Source organism: Saccostrea echinata, unplaced genomic scaffold (assembly GCF_033153115.1).
Source record: "Saccostrea echinata isolate AGI-Se365-2 ecotype Australia unplaced genomic scaffold, CSIRO_AGI_Sech_v1 ptg000006l, whole genome shotgun sequence".
In the NCBI taxonomy this organism is placed as follows: domain Eukaryota; kingdom Metazoa; phylum Mollusca; class Bivalvia; order Ostreida; family Ostreidae; genus Saccostrea; species Saccostrea echinata.
This window is the reverse complement of record NW_026889755.1, coordinates 11,595,624-11,623,515: the sequence shown is the minus strand read 5'-3', so window position 1 is coordinate 11,623,515 and position 27,892 is coordinate 11,595,624. Positions and strand designations below refer to the sequence as shown.

At 33.8% G+C, this 27,892-nt stretch overlaps 1 protein-coding gene across 1 annotated transcript; it reads right to left on the bottom strand.

Moving 5' to 3' along the window:
* Positions 1–12,055: 12,055 nt before the first annotated feature.
* Positions 12,056–20,021, bottom strand: LOC133180384 (fibroleukin-like). Its single transcript, XM_061314924.1, has 5 exons — positions 20,018–20,021; positions 15,026–15,162; positions 14,743–14,839; positions 13,177–13,344; positions 12,056–12,312 (listed from the first exon to the last, which is right to left on the bottom strand). The coding sequence occupies exons 1-5, from the start codon at positions 20,019–20,021 to the stop codon at positions 12,056–12,058; spliced, it is 663 nt and encodes a 220-aa protein (XP_061170908.1).
* Positions 20,022–27,892: the final 7,871 nt, after the last annotated feature.

The following is a 27,892-nucleotide window of genomic DNA, read 5'->3' as shown; positions in this document are numbered from 1 at the left end:
GGATCGAACTACATGTACCTTAAATATGAATTTATGAAATGTATCAATTTAGGAAATAGTGAAATATGAAACACTTGGAATTAAAGATCTTAACAGTATATTGTTCCTAAATATTAAACATCTTTTAAAAATTCTCTTACACTGTAATATGTGTTCTTAAAATTAACAAGAAACTATTCTTTCATATCTGTATGTTTTACTAACTATAGATGATAATTTATTTCTTATATGCTTGATTACAATTTTCAAAATACTCCTCAAAATGTAAATCTGTATAAGGACTCACAAATATTTGACATCAAAGCTTCAATTTGCTTCATTTATTTTTGAGTTCTGCTCAACACGAAAACTTTGTAAAACATATCGATGAAAACTGATAATTGTGACACTGCGTGTCTTCACATTGATGATGATGAAAACACACAATTATAAATGGTTTGTATTTTTGATCAATGTAATTCTTTATCTTACAGTTTTTCCTCTTCAAGATGTTTTCCACAAGATTCTATGGCCATTTGCTGAAGTTATTTCTTTCTCTCGTTTTTAATGCCTGCTCTCATTGTTGGTATATTTAAAGCACTTAATAAATTATTAATTTGGGATTCATTCAATCCATTATATAACATACTTAAGTACCTCACTAAAATAAACCTGATAATCGAAGTAAAAATATATAATGATTACATGTAACTACTGGAAATTAATCGATAATATATCCTTTAAGAATGTGCAGTACATGAACAATTTTTTTTTCAAAACCAGTTTTATAAAATAGTATATGAGAATGTGTACGTATGACTTATATAAATAAAGAATTATATTAATTTTCCCTTAATAATTGAAGTAAAATTTTACAAAATAAATATCTTGAAAATTAAATTTTTACTTGTTTTTTTAACTTGTACCTATATATAGACTTCAGATGTACACGATTTATTATAGGTTGATGTAACTTATAGATTACATATGATTTGTAAATACCGGCTACTATTTTTGTATTAACATCCTATGCAATTCCCCATTTTTCTGTAGTATGGCGTAATCCAGTTGAAAATAGGTTTACTTGTTGATTCAATGTACGCACACTTTACATACAACATGTGACAAAGGCTAAATTCCTCTGCTTGATGATGTTTAATCAATGTAAGGGTTGTGAAAAAAGCTCGCATGATTTTAATTCTCCAGCCAGGATACATGTACCTAACTCCACAATCCTACGTCCCTCTAGCCAACTACCCAGTGTCACCACTTCCTCCTACGTCAACATCACAGTACCTTTTTTTCATGGAACGCCATGACTGTCTTAAGGATAAAATATTTACTTTGGCACCTTTAAGTCTAAAATGTATATCATTAAGTCGGCCCAATATAACAAAGAATAAAAATTCTACTATATAATGTCAGAAATAAAAATTAATTGGATGTATACATATAACTCTTAAGTAGTTTTCACATAAGATGGCATCAAAATATTAAATTATCTCGTCGAATATTAAATTATTCAGACGTTTCAAATAGCATATTGTGATTGAATTATTTAACAATGTTAAATCTCCCTATTACTGAATAGATTTGATACAATACAACGTAAGCGTACTATTAGAGAATGTAAAGCTAAATACCATTTCATCTTAATATAGTATATCATTGAGTCGAAGTAATGCAATACGAAGTGAAAACTCTTATATATTGTCAAAAATAAATATTACTTGGTCGTTTTCGTATTACATGTCAAAATATTCAAATTTTGTTATATAATGTTACAATATTTAGACGTTTCTTATTGCATATTGTCTCTTAATTATTTGACAGGGTTATGTGTTGCGTGTATTTCGTGCATTCTCATTCATCTGGCGTGAACACCAAATTATTAAGTCATTTTGATATATTATGTTCTCCATTCGGGAATCCTCTTTGTCAGTTTAACGTTTTTGGTGGAAAATCGAAAGGTTAGCCTGGTACCCTGACTCATCCAGATCGGATAACACGGACAGGGAACCTGGCTATCGATACTTACAGTACTATGCACAAGTATTGATATTTGATACCGACTGCAAAATTGTTCTCTTGTCAGTAAGTATTCTGCATATCTTTCTATGAAGTACACACACCGTCAACACTGTGAAGTAGCGACGGAAGAGCAACGGGCGATAACTCTAATATTTGCTAAACTAGTTGTCAAAAATGTAGCGACGGAGAAGCAACGGGCTATAACTCTAATATTTGTTAAACTATGGCGGGAAAAATTAACGATCGGGTGTTCGTGTGTTACGGACTGATGCAATAAGATGACGACATGTACAATCACAAAAAGTTTCCAGAAACCTTTGTGAGGTATTACTGCAAATGTATATAAATAAACATAAATAACTGACATCATTTTAGGGGGGGGGGGTAATGAAATATTCGTTTCAAGAGAAAAAATTGAATATCAGAATATACACCTTAAAAACCTGATTTTTATAAAATAAAAAAGTATTTCTATGAGATTTTGGTACATTGCAAGTGCCAAAGGTAATAAATTCTTGTTGAATATCTTGATTTAAATAACAATTTAGTTTGTTTTGATTTTGTAAGGAGAAAGTAGAGTAATGACGTATGACGATGAGGGTATGTGTGTGAGAGAGAGGGAAAGAGGGATGGGGGGCTTGTACAGCAATGACGTATGACGATGAGGGTATGAGTGTGAGAGAGAGGGAAAGAGGGATGGGGGGCTTGTACAGCAATGACGTATGACGATGAGGGTATGAGTGTGAGAGAGAGGGAAAGAGGGATGGGGGGCTTGTACAGCAATGACGTATGCCGATGAGGGTATGTGTGTAAGAGAGAGGGAAAGAGGGATGGGGGGGGCTTGTACAGCAATGACGTATGCCGATGAGGGTATGTGTGTGAGAGAGAGGGAAAGAGGAATGGGGGGCTTGTACAGCAATGACGATGAGGGTATGTGTGTGAGAGAGAGGGAAAGAGGGATGGGGGGGCTTGTATTATTTATGTCTCCGAGCATTAATTTCTTCGTTTTTGCCAAATGTATCTCATAATATGCTCTCCACTTGACTGGCATCGCAGGCCTTTAGCAACATTTTTCAAGGGGGGGGGGGTGTCAATCAAAAAATTGACTAGCAAAAAAAAAATCCCCAAAATCTTATTTCGTAGGGGATCTTTCTCTAACTTCTAAGTATTTTTTAAATGCAAGAATTTGCCAGATGCTGTAAAAAAGTTTATGGGGTGGGATGTGGGGGAGCCTTGTATTACGAAGCATTGTCTTCCTTCAAGGAACGAGGGAATTAAACCATTATCTTCTCTACACTGATAAAAACTGGAAAGTACTAGCATGGAATAAAAAAAAATATCACGAACTACAGAAATAATTAAATATGGGTTGTTTATAAATATAAATTTAAATATATGTAAGAAAGTGTATTTCGTATTGTAAAATCTCAATCCTCCTCTTCCGTACTGAAGAATTTTGTTTTCACTGAATAATTTAGGCAAATAATTGTTTGGCTGATTAAGGTTATAACTAAAATAAACCATTATTTCATAAGCATGTTGCGTGATCGGGGGTCCCGGGTTCGATTCTTGTTCGCCGCGTCAAACCTAAGACGTAAACATAGGTAGTGACTGTTCCTTCGCCAAGCGCCCGGCACTAGAAGTAAAAGTCGCGGGTCTTTCGGTTGAGACCTTAAAAACAGAGGTCCCGTGTCACGGTAGGCGTTGGCACGATAATGAACCCTCACTGCTCAATGGCCCTGAGTGCCGAGTATAGGTCTTAAATTGAAGCCCTTCACCGGCAAACGCAGACGTCTCTATATGAGTGAAAAATTCTTGAATGGGACTTTAAACAACATACAATCAATCAATTAAAAGCATATTGATTTTTTTCGAGCCTTTGTTTTTTCTATCTGTTTTACTTTTCTTTTTCTTTTTTTTTAAAAAAAGGTACATTTGCATTTACATTGATTTGGTTTGTTCCGTAAACGACCACGATGCATACATCACCAGTTCCCATTTATTTTTTTGCAAATACACCATACAACAGGTACGTATGTAGAATAAAACAAAGAACAAGTCCCTGGTTGGCTTTGCGGTTTATAAAGCATAAACTGCCCCAACCCAGGTTATACCAGTTTAACTTGGGTAGTTATTATATTCATTCCTTAAATATTTATTTAAAATACATACCGGTAATAATTTACACCACTTGTGTGAAATAAGTTTGTTTTACAACGGATATACAGCTTATTCTTTAAATAAATTATTCATAATTGTTAAGAAATGTTTTCTTCCTTTCAATACAATATTAAGACTTCATGACCAATTCAAAATATTTGATACATATCATATCGTACCTCAAATATCATGATTGATACATATCAATGTACGTATCAATATAAAAAAAATTATATCATCCCAGCCTTAGAACCCTTCCCATCCCAAAATAGTTTATTCAACTTGGGACAAATTTCTTTTTTCCTTATTTTTTCTTGTAGCATTTTATTCAGGTACTTTGTAAGTTACTTTTCTGCTTTTTGAAAAATGTTGTTATAATATATCTGTTTAAAACCTTACGTACAATCTACTCATACACCAGACAGTTACATGATAGGGTACAACCTAACTTCTTCCCTAAAAACTAAGACTTTTCTTTAAGAGTTGACTTCTAGATTTGGTAGACTGGCCTTGCCTGTCTGATATGCGCGATATACACGAACGTACGAAAGAGACAGGCAATACCAGTCTATAGATTTGGTCACGAGTTGACATTCTAGGTTTGAGTGGACTTGGTTATCAGTCGGTCAGGTAATATATTGACTTGATACCATGTGAATTAACTACATAAGACTGCATCTTAATCTCTAAAAAATCATACATTTAATTCTTTCTCAATTGTAAAAATTGACCTTCAAAATTACATGGGTTTAAATGCCTGAATCGCTGAGAATTTTGAGTGTTTATTTATTTGTAAATCTGTTTCACATCATTCTTATATAATCTGATAATTATAAAAAACATTGTTTACATACCCTCTGAGTCATGGTAATGTACTGATGATCTGATGTTTCTTTGGAAAACGACTGTTACAACTTAAAGCATAAGATTGCTGATATATTCACAAGATACATGATAATTTTTCATCTGGGTTTATCATTAGCTTCATCATGTTCATTCTCCATCACGTTTCCTTGCTCACACGTTGAACACATTGGGGCTCTTCTTCCGAAATCGCTTCAGAAATGGGTTAAATTATCGCATCGTTGGGTGCAATCAATACCTCATAAGAATTATCTAGATTGCACTGGGCAATTAGCCTTTGTCAAACAACTCTGTTACGATAAATTCGCAAGATTTACTCCCAACTTTCACTGTGTCGCCATTTTTGTTTTCAATTTTACGATTGGAATTTGACAAAGCGAAATTCGTTAAAATCGCTTAGTTTCTTTCGGTAAAAAATGTAAACAGATAAAAGAAATTTATTTAATACAAAATACAAATAAAAATTACAAAAATAATATTTTTATGGCTTAAAATAGCAATGCTGAAACTAAATTATCCACTTCCGCCAGCATTAGAAGGATAATCCTACTTCCGGTAGCATTACTAGCATTGACCTAGTTTTGAACCAGCAAAGGTAGCATCAGGATAAGGATAACAAGCATTAAATCAGCAAACAAAGGAAGCATTCAAATCAGCAATGATGCTGTAACAATTTAAGTTCCCTGCACTGTATCATATAGTCACAAAGCCACTTACTTTTATTTTGAATAACGTGAAAGATTCATCATCTAAGGATTTTCATTTTCATTAAACAAGTGCTTTGAATATAAGATTCCACTTTTTATCCAGTTTCGAAAATAAAAGGATTTTCCCTTGTAAGTAAAAATCTCTTTCGAACAAATAGGTTTTGTCACAAATATGTCTGTTGTGTGGAATTATCTTTTTCTTTGCATAGACTGCACATACCTGGGATAATCAACTCTCGTCCGTTGAAACATTTTCGAGGAGGGAGCATGTGGGAGGGTCGTCGATTCTTTTCTGTAATTTAATTTAGATGTTGTAAATTTTCTTTACGATAAATTGTATGACATTGATCTTTTTTTCATCCTAAAAGGTACAAATCTTCATATTACTATGATAGCTCAGTTGACAGCGCTCGCTCCTGAACCAGGGTGGGGATAGTGGTTTCAAGCTCCGGAAGCGACAAACCTATATTGATGGGAAACAAATAGCAACTGTTTCAGCGCCACGGCTTTTGGGATAAGCCCCGTGTAACAGGCGTTGGCTTGCTAAAGAAGTATTTTGTATGAAGTACTTTAACGTATATCTGGTACGTGACGCGTCTCATATGGTTGAAGTAATCTTGCAAAAGACGGACAACTTTAAGAATCAATTTCCTTACACATTGATAATTAATATTGATATTGCAAACATAGTCAGGATATATAATAAAACAAGTTTTAAAATAATTGTGTTGGTAAGCTTTCTGCATTTAAAACTGGTCTTGTTAACATATGCAAAAAATACACAAAGACGTTTATAGAGAAATGAACTTCTATAACTCACACCTGGTATTTACAACAACATTATTAACTTTCGGGTTTTATATGAGATACAACCTGTGTGTGCTTTAATTTGCTATCTGTGACATTACATATAGAATTCATCGTTTTATATCTTCATGAAAACTAATAGCCCATCACTGAGAATACCTTTCCGTAGACAACGAGAAGAATACTGGATGAGAAAACTAGGCACGGCCTTTCTATATGGTAGCAACAACAATGTCGATCGTGTTGGGAATCTTTCAAGGCCACAGTTTATACAGTGCAGGGAACTAATTTTGTTACATAAACCAGCATCAGCATAAGCATTAGTAGCATCAGGATCGAGCTAGCATCAGCATTTAAAAAACAGCATTACCAGGATCAGCATCAGCAAGCAAAGGATAAAACCAGCATTGACCTACATAAAATCAGCATTATCCTACTAGCATCAGAAAATCAATGAGTTTTAATTCAGTAAAAAATTAAAAATGAAAGAAAGAATATTGGTTAAAGTATTCACAATATTGATACATACTGAGATATTATGATCAAATAATTGTAAAAGGCACTTTTATTGCTTTAAACGGCAATGCTGAAATTCATTATTTACTTCCGGTAGTATGATGCTACTTCCGGTAGCATTGACCTAATTATAAAACAGCATCAGGATAAGGATTACTAGCATTAAATCAGCAAGCAAAGGAAGCATTCAAATCAGCAAGCAAAGGAAGCATTCAAATCAGCATCGATGCTGTAACAAAATTAGTTTCCTGCACTGTATGTAGCAACGTGAATGTGATAGGACTTTTTAACAGTATGCAGAGGCGTAAGCGTAGTCACGTACATCGGTCTTACAATAAACCTATTATACGCGTTGTTTCCTTTGACTCACTACTATATGTACCTTATGTAAATAAAGTTAGGCCTTCATCACATTCGAACCAAACTTTACTCTGTCCCTTTGAAAGTTTTGAATAGTCTGTAAAAGTCAAGTAAGTCCATATCTGGATTCTTCCGACGCCAGAATACAGGCTCGGATCTGTGATTATGGATATTGCAAATCAGGCTTTTTAAACCGCTACGTCTTGCGGAAGAAAATACCGCTCAAACAACCCGTTTGTTCCTTAAACTATAATATACCAACAAAGGAATTGACGCAGTTAATATAAGTAATATTCTTAGTCACAAAAAGGTCCAGTCTTGTATTCCACCATATTTCAAATTTAAGTCCACAACTTGTACTTCATACAAATATATATCGACAATTGCTTCCAAACTTTTCAATTAAAAACAAACTCTACAGTTCCTAGATATCGGGCATCTGAAAAATAATCCTCCAACGTGTTCATGTTCTTCTTCACCCTACAACTATAGTCCTGCTGGACACGTCACTACTGTACAGTACAGTCTTCAGTGATTTTGATAAATACGACAATGTAATTTAGAATGAAAATCTGTATTTAAACAAGAAATCATCCCATCTGCTATAGTGAACTATAGCATAAAATATTTACACAATGCCTATCTTAACATACTAGCTATAATTTCATACATATATCTTTACATCAAACTTTGAAATTAAATGTTTTAATAAAATATCTTCATATAGACAATTTAAACGTAACTAAATTTAAGAACTTAGTTCTTAATAATTAATTTATTTTTATTAACTCCCATACAAAAAAAATATAAATCTATAAAATCACACATATATCTTTATGTACAGTATTCCAAAAATATAAATATTATTTTCCAGTTTATTTACGGCTAACCACATTTGCAGAGGAAATTGAATTAAGAAAAAAGTACATTTTGGGGGGGGGGGGGGGAAGGGGGGAGTATTAAAACTTCCAAAACCCTGAAAAAAGGAAATGTTAAGAAATACATTTATTTTAAAAACTTTCATTAAATTTCAGAATGAATTGACTATAAAGAGTACTATAAATGAAAATGTTCTTTTTCATCACAATAAGTTCATCATAGCGCTCTTCTTAAAAATCCTCAATAGACTCGTCGTTTCCTGTTTGTTGTCCCTGTCTGTTGAGAAAAAGCAAGGCCAAGTGAATAAAAAACAAAAACGACTAGAACTGTCCAAAAGGGACAAATACCCCCCGCTGGGTTTTTCAGAGGTGCCAAATCACTAATATTTTATGGATCTACGAGGTTTTTAATTTACAATTTTCTTATTAACATTTAGAGTGAAAAAATAATTGCTCATTATATTTTTTATATGAATGAAACCAAGGAACAACCTAATAAAACATCAATACCAATAGATTGTAATTGGTATACATTGTTTTTTAATAGATTGAAAAAATAAATTGCAACTATCTGTCATCTTTTTGAGACATGACATTCTGCAAATTGATTGTTGAAAAAAAAATCAATTAATTACAAAATCAAATTAATGTTGATAACTTTATATCAAATTCATTTTAAAAATGAATGGTTGTCACCAGTAACTATGTACTATGACTGACAATAAATTTCAATTAAGAGAATTAAAGAACAGAGATCTTTAAATTCCTAGGAGATATAGATAACACATGCTTGATCAGAGATGCACTAACAACTTCCCACACTGAACTCGTTAATTTATCTCTAACTGGATGATGTCCACTCATTACTCCCAAGGGACAAATGGATTAACACTATCTGCTGTGTAATGTAAAAATTGTTTTTAATACTTGGTGATTTTTTTTTTTGTTTTAATGAATAGTTTTAAGCTGAAGTTCACATTTTTGTACAGATGTTCTAGATTCTGTGTCTCAATCCTTAGAAATAAACTCAAAATGACTAAGTCAATAAAAATAAAAATTTTAAAAAACCCTGTAAAATGCAGAAAAATTATCAAATAATGTTGAAAATACCAGGTGCACATCTTCATATGGTAAATAATGAGTGTACAAATTTTTATACAATTCTATGAAATAGTCTTTGAGAAAAGGTCAGGACAAAACCACATAATAACCAGAAGTCTCTGATGAGACTGTAGCTCTACTGGTCTGTTTGTATAACAAAAGAAAAGTAGCAATTGGATTTGAAACATTGCAACATGCAACAATAAATAGAATTATGTATCTTAATGTAGTCTACTTTTGTGACAAGTTATATTGAAATCAAATGAAAACTAGGAGAAGTAGCGTTTTGAAAGTATTTCACGGAAATTTCTATTTTTAGTACCGGTAACCATGACAACACCACTCACCCAAATAAAAAAAAAAACAGAAATACATATTATGTATCGTAGTGTATTCTAACTGTGTGCCAAATTAGATTGAAATCAGACCAAAATTGTAGGAGGAGTAACGTTTTAAAGGAATTTCACAGAAATTTCTATTTAAAGTAACCATGGCAACACTGTTCATCGAATTCAAAAACCAATGCAATAAATTATGTATCTTAGTATAGTCTTCTTGTATGCCTAATTATATTAGAAGCAGACTAAAACTGTAGCAGGAGTAGTGTTTTAAAGGAATTTCACAGAAATTTCTATTTTTAGTAACCATGGCAACACCGTCCATCGAAATCAAAAACCGATGCACTAAATTATGTATCTTAGTGTAGTCTACTTGTGTGCCAAGTTATATTGAAATCGGATCAAAACTGTAGGAGGAGTAGCGTTTTAAAGGAATTTCACAGAAATTTCTATTTTTAGTAACCATGGCAACACCGTCCATCGAAATCAAAAACCGATGCACTAAATTATGTATCTTAGTGTAGTCTACTTGTGTGCCAAGTTATATTGAAATCGGACCAAAACTGTAGGAGGAGTAGCGTTTTGAAGGAATTTCACAGAAATTTCTATTTGTAGTAACCATGACAACACCGTCCATCGAAATCAAAAACCGATGCACTAAATTATGTATCTTAGTGTAGTCTACTTGTGTGCCAAGTTATATTGAAATGGGACCAAAACTGTAGGAGGAGTAGCGTTTTAAAGGAATTTCACAGAAATTTCTATTTTAAGTAACCATGGCAACACTGTTCATCGAATTCAAAAACCAATGCAATAAATTATGTATCTTAGTATAGTCTTCTTGTATGCCTAATTATATTAGAGCAGACTAAAACTGTAGCAGGAGTAGTGTTTTAAAGGAATTTCACAGAAATTTCTATTTTTAGTAACCATGGCAACACCGTCCATCGAAATCAAAAACCGATGCACTAAATTATGTATCTTAGTGTAGTCTACTTGTGTGCCAAGTTATATTGAAATGGGACCAAAACTGTAGGAGGAGTAGCGTTTTAAAGGAATTTCACAGAAATTTCTATTTTTAGTAACCATGGCAACACTGTCCATCGAAATCAAAAACCGATGCACTAAATTATGTATCTTAGTGTAGTCTACTTGTGTGCCAAGTTATATTGAAATGGGACCAAAACTGTAGGAGGAGTAGCGTTTTAAAGGAATTTCACAGAAATTTCTATTTTTAGTAACCATGGCAACACCGTCCATCGAAATCAAAAACCGATGCACTAAATTATGTATCTTAGTGTAGTCTACTTGTGTGCCAAGTTATATTGAAATGGGACCAAAACTGTAGGAGGAGTAGCGTTTTAAAGAAATTTCACAGAAATTTCTATTTTTAGTAACCATGGCAACACCGTCCATCGAAATCAAAAACCGATGCACTAAATTATGTATCTTAGTGTAGTCTACTTGTGTGCCAAGTTATATTGAAATGGGACCAAAACTGTAGGAGGAGTAGCGTTTTAAAGAAATTTCACAGAAATTTCTATTTTTAGTAACCATGGCAACACCGTCCATCGAAATCAAAAACCGATGCATTAAATTATGTATCTTAGTGTAGTCTACTTGTGTGCCAAGTTATATTGAAATCGGACCAAAACTGTAGGAGGAGTAGCGTTTTAAAGAAATTTCACAGAAATTTCTATTTTTAGTAACCATGGCAACACCGTCCATCGAAATCAAAAACCGATGCACTAAATTATGTATCTTAGTGTAGTCTACTTGTGTGCCAAGTTATATTGAAATCGGACCATAACTGTAGGAGGAGTAGCGTTTTGAAAAATTGTTTACAGACAGACGGACAGACAGACAGACAGACAGACGGACGGACGACGGACACCTTACTATCGCATAAGCTCTTCTGGTCTCTGACCAGTAGAGCTAAAAATGAAAAAAAAAAAACTGTAAAATGCGGAAAAATTATTCAATTACGATGAAAATACTAGGTGCACACCTTCATATGGTGAATAATAAGTGTACAATTTTTCAGACAAATCTATGCAACAGTTTCCGAGAAATGCTCTGGACAAAATCTTGTCTACAGACAGACGGACGGACATGGTGATTCCAATATATCCCCCCTAAACTTCGTTTGCGGGGGGTATAAAAATGTAAAGATAAGAAATAATATTAGTATGTGTATCAAATCCCGACCTCCGAATACTAGTGTACATGTATATAACAAATCGGTACTAGTTTTAAATATTCATGACATTATTTTAAAAATGAGTATAACATACATATTATAAAAATGAAGCACCTAGTGACGTTTGACCATCATCAGCGTCTCCTTGATATACTTCCCATTCTGTAATGTAGGAAACCATGGATTAATCCAGTCTCCGGAAGACCAGGGGCCATTGAGGAAGCCCTGGTGACATTTGTGAAACCACCACCCTCCTCTCCAATCAACAGCACAGTTTCCTTCACTCCACCTGTCGTTATCCCTGTCTGAGGTAGTGAAGTACATCCCAGACAGTTCAGTGTACACATCTCCTGTGTGTAACATACTGTCACCTACAGAATGAAAGAAAACAAAATGATGTTAGACATCTATTCTACACGATTCAGAAAAGTCACTTCTTGTTAATTATATAGTCATTCATCCAGTATAAACCTTGTCATCTGAGAGTTAACAATACTGTGACCTGTGCAGAACACAGGTACTTTTACCCTTTTTTTTTAAATCACGGATCGACACACTTTTTTCCTATTGTGTATTCTAATATGCATTACGCTATCAATAATGCAACCTTTTTGGGTTTCTTAAACGGGTGTAAAATTTTGCGTTTTCCTTAAAGGCATGCCAAAAATTTAGGCGGACACGAATTCGACGACATTGCAAATCATAAGCATACTTTTATACCATTTAAAAGGCGAGAGCTCCAGGTACCTTAGATATCAAACCAGAAGCATACTTTTACCACTTGAAAAGAAAGTGCTACAGGTACCTTAGATATGAGAAACGATAATTTTACACCACATAGATCAAATTATGAATTAACGTCGTAATGAGTTTAATTGTAGATACAAAGACCGGTAAATGCAGAAAGAGAAATATTGAAATTGAACAAGGTTATTCTTCCTGCATTAAGTATATATTTACGCGAGGGTGCAATTTTAGCGATTAAAATTAAAGCTGACGAAACCACTAAAAGAAGCCGAATTCAACATCCCGTTAAAAAATCCCGCTATGCGGTATATGTTGCATTAAAACATTTTATACCTAAAATTCCAATTTATATGTTACATGTATCTCCCTCTCTCCTTCTTTATTTCTCGTTTGTTGCCCTATATACCTGTTATATACATAAGATTTTATCATTTAATGTGATTAATTTGTCATTAACACAATATGTATTTTTTTTTCCTGTCACGTACCCAAGGTTCCCATTGCAGGTCCCTCCAGAAACAATTTGTACTTCTCTGTTTCATTGGAAATGGAGAATTGATCGTACAACTCGTACCAATTCGTAATATAAAATGTTGTGATGGAAACATACAAGGATGAGGTCTTTCCCTTTGTTAACTGATGGATTACGTCATTTCCTGTGTTAAGATTATACAAATCAATTGGTAGGTCTACTGCAAAACAATTTTTAAAATGTAAATACACCCATTAAAAATCAAATTACATTCCTAAGCTATTTCAACTAATTTAGTTTAGGCTCGATTAATGAGGGCGGATCGATCAAGTCATTCCAGAGAGCATTTTATTGTTTGATTGTAAAACATGTTATCAGTGTCAAAAGAGTACACAAAACTCAGTCCTTTTAAAACGAAACCTCTTTTTCCTGTCATTTAGATAAAGAAATTTAATGGTGTTCAGTCTATAAGAACCTTTACTCGGAGTTGTCCTGCCAGACCACTGCTGCGGCAATCAAATACTAAGACGGGAGATTCACAGATTCATATGAACGAAACCCTTGAGCTCTAATAATGTTAGCCTTTCAACTATGTTACTTGTCCAACAGTGAAAACCTGCCTGGGCATTATATCTTCACCTTAATGAATACACACGCATTAAAATACACCAATCCAAACACATCCAGGCACGTTTCTTATTTGTCACTCCCAGGGCATGGTAATGACATCAAATGCAAATAAGGACAATCGTCAAGAAGCATACCAAGAGTCGTACTACGAACCCAAAACTACAAACAGATGATCTACCTCCTGAGTAATGAGAACACGGAAAAACTGATTGTCTGACCAACAATAGGCCATTGTCTCCCTAGGGCAAAAATTTCAGAAAAATATTTCAGTTTATCAGTATGTATAATTTATCAAGTTTTCACATGGATTGGTAGATTTCACTTTTTCAGCATTTCTTTTCCAACAAATCTCATTGAAATATTTTTTTTTATAATCTTTCTACCTATTCGCCCACTTTCTCACTAAAATTTAAATATTCTTTAGTACTTTCTAAACCAACATAAAAGGAAGGTAAAAAGCTTTTCTTTTGATATGTTTAGAACAAATTCAACTTTTTTTTTATTTTTGCCATAGTAATCTAATTTTTAAACCAAAACTTGCAAACTGTAAATTTCTGGGATGTATTTCGATATTTCAATTTATGCATCGATGTACCGGCCCCCTCTGCATCACAATTCATTGATTCCCTTCAGGTCCATAAGAAGACTTTGCCCTCCATAATTCAAATTTAAAATTTTCAATTTTAGACCTTCAATTAGTTGTTATCATCATGGAGGAGTATACAATACTAGTATGGTCATGTCCTGAAATATTTTTTTTTCTCTCATATCTATTTGTTTAGCTCTATATTTTAGGAATGTAGTAATAAACACTATCATTAAGAATCGCCGAGCACAAATTACACAGTGTTGAAATCAGACCTTTGCTTCTTTTTTAAAACTGTCTCTACCTCGATCCTTTGTCAAATATAAATCTGATCAACGATCCGATTTTAGTAAGATTTATATTTACCGATCCAGACATTCTGTTCCGGTGTACCAAAACCATTCTTATAATCTGCCCAATTCCTTTCAAAGCTTAGGGATCCATCTACTCGTTTTTGTATTACCTTCCAAAAATAAATACATCTGTATATTCATTCAATTAATATTGTGACGAACATTTCTTTAATAAGTGTAATAAAGATTCAAATTATGTTTTTTTTTTGCCCCTATCAATCCCTTGCAAATAAAAATGACAGATTCCAGTAGACATTTTTTTGCCAATTTTAAAGCTTTGTACATTAACTAGATACCGTCCATCCTCCGTTCATTGTTTCCATATCACAATAAACACTGACAGGACGGGAGCTGGTGTCAAAGGGATAAATCTCGTACACACCGGAATTAGTGTGACCATTTTCACGGAGATCCTTACAATCTTTAGCCCGAACTAAAAAAAGAAAATATTACATGAACGGATATTAACTCTAGACAAGAATAGATATGTGTTACCCCATATCCAAGATATCCGACTTTAGTTCACTTGAATTTTAACTGTGCCCTTTCATTAAGAAAAAAAATGCACTCGTTATGAAACTGGTGCATAGTTCCTCATATCCGTAGCAAATACTGTCACAAGTCGTGCGTCACTGGCTCCAGTCTTTGGCACCCCTCTTTTTCAGCTCTTCAAAGTTTTTTTTTTTATTTAAATATTTCGAATTTCCAACGTTTTGGCATGAGCATCAGTGACATAATTTGTCGAAATGCGCATCTGGTGCATCAAAATTGGTACCGTATGTGATTTACATTATGACTCCTGGATCGAGGCCTCTGCTGGTGGACTGTTGGTCCCCGAGAGTGTCTACAGCCCAGTAGCTAAGTTCTTCGGTACTAGCTTGAAAATACGGATATAAATCTAATTGCTGTGGTAAAATTTAGAAATTTATTTCAAAATTTAATGATTATCTCCCTTATGCATAGCTCTGATCCTTCGACGTATTTGGCTCGAGTCTTTGGCACCCCTCTTTTCAACTCTTCGAAGTTTTTTTTTTTAATTTAATTACATGTATTTCGGATTTCCAACATTTCGGCATGAGCATCACTGAAGAGATATAATTTGTCGAAATGCGCATCTCGTGCATCAAAATTGGTACCGTATATGATTTCCATAGCAAACAGTGCACACTCTTGTGTCTGCAAGACATATGAAACTCTGGATAGGTGGCACAAATACGGTACAAAGATATTTAATAATGCTTGTTTGTCAGAATGATTAACTACATTTTGTCGCAACTATACATTTCCATCTGCAACAAATAGCCTAGGTCTTCACACGTGCGATCAGAAATCTATGCAGGTGTTGTATAACCATTCCGTCATTAAAAACAGACAAGAGGCCCAAGGGCCTTAACGGTCACCAGAGTATAATTCAACAATTTAGAGGATCTATAGCGTATAAAATAAACTGATAGATGAAGCTTTGTTGCCCAAAAGCAAGAGAAGTAGGAAGATCAGGATCAACAAAATAATTAGTCTTATATTCAGAATCAACTCATAAATTAAGTTCTAATCTGCCCCCCACTTATCACTATCTCCATGCAGACTATTAACAAACATTAAGTGCTCCTGCACTATTTTTAAACCCATATATAAACCTCTCACATTGATCTCTCTTGGTCTTTGAAGAACATTTAATAAGACAAGTTATTTTTGTCTCATTTTTATTTATCTATTATTTACAGTTCTACCTGATCATTAAAACTAAGAAAGTACTTTTTGTATTATACAATAAAAATTCTTGCATAATTATCTTATTCTATGAACCTTTCAAATACATTATAGTGATTAATAATCAAAGGTGAATGGGGAATAACTTCTCTCAGTAAAATACAAATTAATAGAGCCCTGCCCAGGTCCAGAACGCTTAATCAAATGGTCCAGATGTTCAAAAATCAGGTAAAAATACCTTGCTTATTAAAACTTTTACTCAGTTTGCCTCCAATATGCCCATGCAGAAGCAGAGAAGAATTTCACAGGTACAATGCATTTTCCCTCATCATCATAATTATGCACTTCAAATAATTAATACATTTCCACTGTATTATCAAAAGCCCCCCCCCCCCCCCATTATGCCAGAACCCGTCCCTGGGACCACAAGTTTTAAAAATTCTGTTAGAAGCTCCCTTGTTCATCATAACTATGCAGTTTGCTTATCTGCTCAACATAAGGAGCAGACAGGATCAATTAATAGAATTAATGCATTTTCAGTATATTATTCTCAATAGAGCCCCACCCTTACACCAGAACATCTGACCCAGGGGCCATGAAACTCACAATTCTGGAAGAACGCATGTGAGTTAAGGCTAAGTATAGGCGTTTCTATGCAAATGAGCTAATAGAAACACATAAGAGGTATATTTATCATTCAGAGAAAGTTTTGATTTATTTAGTACTCAAGATATGTTATAGCCAGTACACATTATGACGTCATTTTTCAAACCTACTGGAGTTAATAAAACACATCAACAAAACAGCTTCGGCGCAAGGGATTACCCTATTTAATTTTACATAAAAATTGTATGATGCTAAGAATAATATTCTATAGATTAATAAAACTGCTGCACAAATCCTAGGCATTTTCTTATTCGATCGGAATTTGAGGAAACTCATACCGGACTGTACATTTTATCCTTATTCAACTTAAAACTTTACAAATAGAAATTTTATAACTGAGCTGTTGATATTTGTGCAGCAATACTAGCAATCTTTGCAATATTTTGCTTCTAAATATACCTTGTTTCAGTTAAATAGAATAGATCATGCCCTTGCGCCGAAACATTTTAGTTGTGTTCATTATAATCTTGTGAAGTAAAGAACCATGACGTCATAATATGACGTCATAATGTGTACTGGCTATCTCATGTCGTGGGTACCAAGTATTTATTAGACAATAAGTTTTAACTTTCTCTGTATAATAGATATAGTCATTAGGAATTTGAATTAGTTTATTTGCATAGAAATGCCCATACCTAGCCTGAACTCACCTGCGAAGCACTCTTGCTCATTATAACTATACACTTAAGTTTCTTTGCTTTGTAACCAGGAGCAGAAAAGAATTTTTTCAAAGATATTATGCTTCTCCACGATATAATCAATAGAGCCCCCCCCCCCCCCTTTTCCACCAGAACCCCCAGCCCTGAGGCCATATATTTTACAATTTTGGAAAAAAAACATCCTTGCCAATCATAATCATGCACTTAATTATTTTGTTTAAATAATTCTCAGGGGCAGAGAAGATTTTCAAAGAATTAATGCATTTTCACTATATAATCAATAGACCTCCACCCTAACACCAGAGCCCCTGACCCAGGGGCCATGAAATTCACAATTTTTGAAGAATCATAACTATGTACTCAGTTAGTTTGTTTAATACCCAGAAGCAGAGAAGATTTTTATAGAATTAATACATTTTCACTATATAATCGAAAGAGCCCCGCCCTAACACCAGAACCCCTTACCCAGGGGCCATAAAATTAACAATTTAGAAGAGGCATCCTTGCTCATGATAACTATACACTTAGTTTCTTTGCTTTATAACCAGAAGCAGAACAGAATATTTCCAAAGATATGCTTTTCCACTATATAATCAATAGAGCTCCACCCTAACACCAGAGCCCCTGACCCAGGGGCCATGAAATTCACAATTTTGGAAGAGACATCCTTGCTTATCATAACTATACACTTAGTTTCTTTGCTTTATAACCAGGAGCAGAGAAGAAGATTTTCAAAGAATTAATGCATTTTCACTATATAATCAATACAGCCCCGCCCTAACACCAGAACCCCTGACCCAGGGGCCATGAAATTCACAATTTTGGAAGAAGCATCCTTGCTCATCATAACTATGTACTCAGTTCGTTTAATACCCAGGAGCAGAGAAGATTTTCAAAGAATTAAACATTTTCACTATATATTCAATACAGCCCCGCCCTAACACCAGAACCCCTGACCCTGGGGCCATGAAATTCACAATTTTGAAAGAACCATTCTTGCTCATTATAACTATGTACTCAGTTAGTTTGTTTAATACCCAGGAGCAGAGAAGAAGATTTTCAATATGCATTTTCACTATATAATCAATTGAGCCCCGTCCTAACACCAGAATCCCTGATCCAGGGGCCTAGAAATTCACAATTTTGGAGGAGACACACTTGCTCATCATTACTATACATTTAGTTTGTTCGTTGAATACCCAGGAGCAGAGAAGATTTTTTAAGGAATAATGCATTTCACTATATAGTCAACAGGGCCCCACCCTAGCACCAGAACCCCTGACCCTGGGGCCATGAATTTCACAATTTTGGTAGAGGGCTCAATGCCTATTACAATCATGCCAACAATTTGAGTGCTTGATGTCCAGGAGTAAAGAAGAAGATTTTTAAAGATTGCATTAATTTTGATGGTTTTAGCCCCACCCCTCAGGTCCCGGGGGGGGGGGGGGGCAGGGACCATGAAATTCACAATTTTTGTACCCCTTCACCCATTGATGCTATATGCCAAAATTGGTTGAAATTGGTTCAGTGGTTCCAGAGAAGAAGCTGAAAATGTTCAAAAATTGACGGACGACGACGGACGAAAACAGATAGCAATAGGTCACCTGAGTGACTCAGCTGACTTAAAAACCAAACATACACACAGTATTAATGATAAACATTCATTCTCAGAAGGAATTGTATGATAATTAACGAAAAATAATCATGAAAGTAATATAATTGTTGTAATAGTATGATAAATATTCAAAGGTGAAAAAAATTGTCAATCGAAGAATGACCTATAAGATATTTTCGTGAAGAGAACTAAGGAGGCACAAAACGTTGGAACAAAAATACTTATTTACATTTCGGGGGGGGGGGGGTGATTTTAAAATCATTTTACGTTAAATTTGTTTTCTTCCACGTATTGCATACACATCGATATTCTAAACATTTATTGTAATGTTGTATCTGCTGATCATGAATGGGACTGTATTTTTTCAGAGCAATTGTGTGAAGAGTACCTGACTTTAGTAATATATCTTGAATAGATAGTATGCACTGATCGAATTTTTTTAAAAAATTTGAAAATTTTAAAGAAGGACTTTGAACTGTAAAAAAGCCAATCTTTTTTTCTACCTTTTGTATATAGCTAATTTAGTAAGTCCTACATATTATCTAAAAAGGAAGGACACATGGTCACGTGACTTAGTTTAACTACGTCACAGTCTCTGATGTAGATGCAAGACTTTACTTAAAATAAAAAGTACTTACGCATTTTTTAAAAATTTATATTACTCAATCATCTAATTTGAAAAAAAAAAACATTTAAAAGTTTTAACATCCTTGTCAACATAAACAAATTATGAAATAAATTGATCAACTCCTCTGTTTCCCAACTCTGCACGTTCAACAAGTCAGTGACCTCATATTCGTTTTGTTACTACAACAAGATCATATTCCGTGATCTTATTGGCAGTATTGTTTCGGAAAAAAACATATCATAATCGACACTTTGAAAGGTACTTTGTGAAGCAGCAATCTCAAAAAAATATTTTTACGTGGTTGGTAGCAAATTTTTATGTGGTTGTAACTTCTTTCGCTTATTAAACTTGTGAGATAATGGTTTTCCCGTAATAGAAAATATGTAAAACATGGAAGTGTTTTTATCATGCTTGTGTCTTCTCTAATGGTGTCCTGTGCAATATTGAGTTAAGCGTTACCTTTCGATTTTTTTTTTTACAATTAATCAATAAAATAAAAGATTTTAGTTTCAATGTAAATTTTCAATAATTGAATGAATGATAGAATTTTTTGCAAACATTTTTTTTTTGTGTTAATAAACTAATATAGTTGTCTTGAAAGGTACACAATTTTCCGTATCCATATCCAGTGTGAAAACAAGAGGCCAATGGGCCACATCGCTCACCTGAGCACATTGGCTAGGAAAAAGCACAAATCGGTTCAGTATTGAAAAATTTACGGGGGGGGGGGGGGAGGGCTTGAGGATGCTTCTATATCAGTATAACAAATGGCTTTGCTGTTCTTGAGCAGCAGATTTTTTCTTGTATATTGCTTTGCAAAAATTTAATCCCCCGTAGTGGCCCCTCCCTATCCCCAGGGGTCATCATTTGAACAAACTTGAATCTACACTACCTGAGGATGCTTTCATATCAATAAGACTAAACATGACTTTTCTGTTCTTGAGAAGATTTTTTCCTATGTATTCCTATGTAAAACTTTGATTCCTCATTGTGGCCCAACCCTACCTCGGGGGATCATGATTTGAACAAATTTTAATCTACACTACCTGAGTATGCTTCCATATCAGTTACACTAAACATGGCTTTTCTGTTCTTGAGAAGATTTTTATGCCACGGATCGAAAGATCCCGGGGTATATTGTTTTTGTCCTGTCTGTCTGTTTGTCTGTCTGTCTGTTGTCAACTTTAACCTTGCCCATAACTTTTGATTGGTTGGAGCTATGACTTTCATATTTCACATGTGTATTCCCTGTGACAAGACCTTTCTTTGAGTACCATCATATTTGACCTTTTGACCTTGACCTTGGAGTTTGACCCACTTTTGCAAAATTTTAGGAGACTTTATCCTTGGCCATAACTTCTGAACAGTTGGTGCTTGGGGTTTCAAACTTCCCACGTGTATTCTTTGTGACAAGGCCTTCCATTGGATACCAACAACTTTGACATTTTGACCTAGGAGTTTGACATACTTTTGAAAAACTTTAACCTTGGCCATAACTTTTGAACGGTTAGAGCTAGGGCTTTCATACTTCACCTATGTAATCCTTGTGACAAGGCCCTCCTTTGGATACCAACCACTTTGACCTTGACCTAGGAGTTTGACCTACTTTTGAAAAACTTTAACCTTGGCCATAACTTTTGAATGGTTGATGCTAGGGCTTTCATACTTCACATATGTAATCCTTGTGACAAGACCTTCCTTTGGATACCAACCACTTTGACCCTTTGACCTTGACCTAGGAGTTTGACCTACTTTCGAAAAACTTTAACCTTGGCCATAACTTTTGAATGGTTGGTGCTAGGACTTTCATACTTTACATATGTAATCCTTGTGACAAGACCTTCCTTTGGATACCAACAACTTTGACCTTGACCTTGATGTTTTACTTACTTTTTAAAAACTTTAACCTTCGCCATAACTTTTGAACAGTTGCACCTAGGGCTTTCAAATTTAATATTTTTTATCTTTTGGCCTGGATTTTGACTTGCACTTGAGAAACTTTATCCTTCGCCATAAGCTGCCATACGGGGGCATCAGTGTTTCACAAACACATCTTGTTTCCTATATATTCCTATGTGAAACTTTGATTCCCCGTTGTGGCCCCACCCTATCCCCAGGGGACATCATTTGAACACACTTGAATCTACCTGAGTATGCTTCTATATCAAAGTAACTAATAATGGCCTTGCTGTTCCTGAGAGGAAGATTTTTAAAGTTTTTTCCTATGTAAAACTTTGATCCCCCTTTATGACCCCACCCTACCCCCGAGGGTTATGATTTGAACAAACTTGAAACTACACTACCTGATGATGCTTCCTTATCAAAATGACTGATCACAGCTTCGTTGTTCTTGAGAAGAAGATTTTTATAAAAAAAAAAAAAATTCCTATGTATTCCTATGTAAAATTTTGATCCCCTATTGTGGCCCCACCCTACCCCTGGGGATCATGATTTGAACAAATTTGAGTCTACATTATGTAATGATTGTTTCACATAAGTTTCAACTTTTCTGGCCTAATGGTTCTTGAGAAGAAGATTTTTGAAAGATGACACCAAATTTTCACTAATTCTTAATTATCTCCCCTTTAAAGAGGGCGTTGCCCCTTAATTGAATAAATTTGAATCCCTTTTACCCAAGGATGCTTTGTGGCAAGTTTGGTCAAAATTAGCCTAGTGGTTCTTGAGATGAAGTTGAAAAATGTGTAAAGTTTACAGACAGGCAGACAGACGGACGCCAGATAAAATGTGATCAGAAAAGCTCACTTGAGCTTTCAGCTCAGGTGAGCTATAAAAAGTGCTTTTTTAAGGTAATTCCACCCTCGTGTGATGTCATACATTCTTGCAAAATCTTTCATTAATTCAATTTATATTCAATACAAAAATCTTATGGGGGATGTTTTAAATAGGTGTAATTAAAAATATTGTTTAATAAAAGAATTGAAAAAGAATATATACTATGATTTATAGAATATTTATTCATTTTAAAAATGCGCAAAGGGCAATAACGTTTACTCATTTATCTCTGTTTATGGAGTTTCATTTTTAAACGTATATTGAGAAATGGTTTCCCCGATTTACAAAATTTACACATATTTTCAAAGATGCATTTCTATGGATAATTCATTTTTAAAATTATGTCAGTTAAACCATTTTTATCAGTGATTTTGGTAATGCTGTTTACCTAAAATAAAAGATGTTTAGTGCTTACAAATACTCTTTATCCTAGTCTGACATCTTTAAAAAAAGATGGCGACCTATTTATTTTTAGTGATTAATAATAAATGTGTAAGTTAAGAATCACCTTAAATTTTAAATTCTGGCAATTTTCTGATATAATTTATGAGACGCTTGCCAACTTATGTATTTTTTTCTGTGCTTAGAAATCCTAATTATGGTCAGAATAATGAGTTCTTAAACATGAAGCATCAAAACTCTATATAGACACTGTAAGGCAAATTATTTGTCATTCAGTATCTTTAAAATCAGAAAGGGAACCCGATGAAAGAACTGCTTTAAGATATGTGCGACATACTAAATTATAAATATACAAAATATGGGAAAAATTAGTGACATTTATTTTTCAGCTTAATGTTCTTTTTCCCGTTAGAGCAGTTTGGTCAACAGCTTTCTTATCTGAAATTAGAGATATTGGTAGAAAAATATTGTGTTCTATAATGTCTGATTTGACTTATTGATTATTTGTCTTTATTGGTTCATTATTCCGTCCATAGTGAGAAAATATTAAAGTGACAGTACGGCGCATATCATCAAAAAACTGACTTGATAAAATTTTCCAACAAGATTTGGAATTTTTTTTACTACCCATAAATATATAAACTTTCAGAAAATTACAACTTTCAGAATTAAATAATTTTGATTATTTCATTAAAATTAATAGTTATTTATGGGACGTAAATATATACATCGCAACGTGTTCGGGGTTCCACATTCCATGCCATGCACGCATGCGTAGTTTTCATAAACAAAACAGCATGGTAAGAGAGGGGAAGCCCGGTAGGCCTGCTATATTGACAAAGTCTACCAAAAAGAAAAAGAAACTGAAAATAGAACTTGAGAAAGCAACTTTCCTGACTAAAGTTTAGTTTGGGGATTAATATAATCGTTGGATAAGGAAGAAACGGGAACTCGGTGACACTCACGCAGGGCTCTCGAAGGTTCTACTCGACAGGTTTGTTGATACTTGTTATCATTTCTCATTTTTCCTTCGCTTTCAAAGGAAAATAAAAATAGTGTAAACTCAACATAAAAATACATCTTTGACTTATAAACATTGTTGCCATTTGAAGTGCTAATTTTTTTAAATGTGCAGAAAAATATTTTGTTTGGAATTTGCCGCGATAACGTATGACTTGGTGGTTTTTCCTTTCTCGGACCCCTATACACAAAACATCAACATTTGTACTTTTAATTCTTTTAAATTCGCCTGAAAGCAGACTAAAATCTTAACGATTATTATTTTAGATTATTTCATCAGAAAGTTATGATAATCTGCTTTTGACAATTGCTTTTATCTCATATTCATTATAATTGCAAACTCTACAGTGTAGACACGTGCCGTTTTAGAATTCACGTGGTACAAATAAACATATCTAAGATTGCTCCAGTTCGTACGACCCTTGATTTTCCGGAAGATTCTAATTACGTTAATTTTGTATGAGGAGAGAATATTTTTGTTTCTCAAACTGCTTACATCAACTTTATACTTTATTTCTTAATGGTATATTGGGTAAATTTGAATGAAAAAGCACACGTTTTGTAGCCGTACTGTCGCTTTAACACAGTTTAAAAAGTAACTGTGTAGAAATGTTTCGTTTTAGTTATCTCAGAATTGGAATTTAGTATTAAATATTTACATCCTTTGAATATTATTTCCTTTATTTCTTAAGAAACCCATTGCCTTTTATCAATGAGTATACAACAGTAAGCAAGCCACCTGCATCGATTTCTTGAGCAACGGCTGTTCCATCAATTATACATACAATGACATACAAATCTATAATACAATATTTAACATGTTTAATTTTCCTTTGAATGTTTTTATACAGATATAAATATAAACAATAAAATGACTTTCTTTGTTTGTTAGTACGGGAATTAATGTCGCAGCTATTGCTTCTGCAACAGCTGCGACATTAATTCCCGTACTAACAACCAAAGAAAGCATTTTATTGTTCAAAAAATATCACGAATTTCTTTTCCATTGCAAGGCACATGGATGGGAAAACTTAAGTACTTTTTCAAGACAACATTGACCACAAGAAGCTAATTTTGGAGAAAAATTATTATCGGTTAATAAACATTATATTTACAAAGGATCTGAAATACTACAATTAATTGCTAAATTAATGTATCAATATGGAGTTTCAGTATCGTACAGGACATCGTTAATAAAGACATGAGTGATAAGATCACTTTATATTTATATTGAAAACAAATATGACGTCATACAAAAACTATATATAAATAGAATTTCTGCTACTAATTAAACACGAAAAATAAAAACTGTGTTCACTGTTATTATGCGCTGACAATGACAAGATTTTACATCATAATTTTACTCATGTTATCAACGTGTGTATGATCTTGCTGTGTATAACAGATCATGTTTGACCGACTTGTAAGACGCATAGTAAAGGGAAAGTGAGGAGTGAATATATTTTATTAAATAACTTGTAAATATTGACATGAACGTTAAAATATTCTAATAACAAATCTTTGACAACAACAGGCTGTTAAAATTTACATAAGTACTGCTGACTTTAATAATGTTTTGCATCTTTATTATCAGAGATTATGATAAAGTGAATTTGAGTCATGTAACTATGTATCCTTCTACTCCTTAATTGAGAAAATATTTCACACACGAAAGTGACATATGTAAAAGTATTAAGAAGGCGGTGCACTGTATCGGGATGAAATGCTAAGATTGGATTTTTTAACAAGAATGAATTAGAAACTGCATTGCATGCTCTCTTTTTTTTTTTTTTTTTAGTTCAATCTATATTCGGTTTAATCCTTTAAACAATTCATTTCTTGAAAGGTATTTCTGCCACTTGTTGCAAGAAATTTGTATTTTTTCAACGATGAAAGATACTAAGTCTATTTATATACATTTACAAATAAAAATTAACTAAGTTTGTCAACATAATTTTTATGAACACTCAAAAATGTATTATCAATTGAAAAATGTGTAGATTTTAGGGAAATGACAGTTTTTGGAAATTTTGAACATTATAGAAACTCTTTTCTTAATATTGTAGAAATTTGGAATTTGTCTAATTTACAACTAAACTTAAGTGTAAGAATGTATATGAATCCAGGAATGCATGTTTGAAGTAACTATTTTTAATTTTTTAAAAATATTTACATAGACATACACAGTTGATATAACGAACAAACCTTGAATTAAAAAATATGTTTAAATGAGAATTTATAAATATTGAATTCTGGAAAAAAGCAAGATGGCTCGTGAGGTGACAGGTCGATTTTTGGTGAGCGCGAGTTTGGAGATATTTAACAAAATATTGACTGATATGACAGAGAATTTTCTAACAGAGTGTTAAAATACCTTGATGGGCATCTTTACATTGTAAAAAACATAGTGAAAAATTAAGATTGGATCTAACTATCAGTGTTTAAAAGGAATATAAACATTCTATACAGCCGTGAGTACTGCTTACTACAGTTTACTACAGTTTTTTTTAAACACCTCGATTCACATATGTTGGATGACCTCTTTGTTTAAATTGTTTAAACTTTGTCTCCGCTACCCAAAAACATGCCAAATACGAGGAAAGTGTCTGAAAACAGTAAATCTGGGCCTGAAAAAAATGAAACGATTGTAGCAACAAACGACCTAACATTAGCGTCCCTTAAAACTGATCTACACGAAATAAAAGAATGCTTGCAAAAAACGGTCAAAACATGCGATCTCGAATCTATGGTGACGAATATTGTGAAGGGACTTTTAAAGATTCATGAAGAAAATGCAGAAAAACGAGAAACACAATTAAAACAAAAAATGGATGGTCTAACAAAAGACGTTGATAGATTAACATTGGAAAATGAATCTCTACGAGAAAAATTTTGTGAAACAAATAAAAACAATAGAGAACTGCAAAAGGAAATGAATGAGCTAAGAGATCTTGCTACTTTTGCCACAGTGAAGGCTAACTATAATGAGCAATACACCAGAAAAAACAATATTAAAATTTACGGTGTTCAAGAGACAAAAGACGAGAATATTATCGAGGTCGTGAAATCTGTATTGAAAGAGAAAGGGGGTATAGAGGTCAATGAATGTGACATAGTGGCAGTTCACAGAATACCAGGATCCAGGGCGAAAGCACCAAAACCTATTCTTCTGAAGATGAAAAATAACGACAAAAAGGCCCACATAATGCGAAAGCGATCAACGGTGAAAGACGCCCCTGGTAACGTTCGATTGGGCGACGACGTTACCAAAGAAAACAGCGAGTTAATTGCCCGCCTGTTGGATAATGAATGTGTAACGTCGGCATGGTACTTCAGTGGGTCGGTTTATAGACAGGTGAAGGGAAAACGAGTAAGGTTTGATATTCTAGATGACATCGAATACAAGGTAAATAAGATCCGGGACTAAAAAATCCGACCGTATTCCCACCGACGTTAGATCACAGTAATGTTTATCCGGTGTCATAAGCATTGACTTTTTTCCGAACAGTGACTCACTAGATCACGGTAGTCAACTTGTTTTTCTGTGAATTTTTTTTTAACTGTTGATAATCATTATCTGACTTACTGTATTGTTGCTTTTTCTGTGCTCTTTCTTTCTTTTCTATATTTCTATCTCTATAGTAGACATATTCAATATCATGAGTTCACC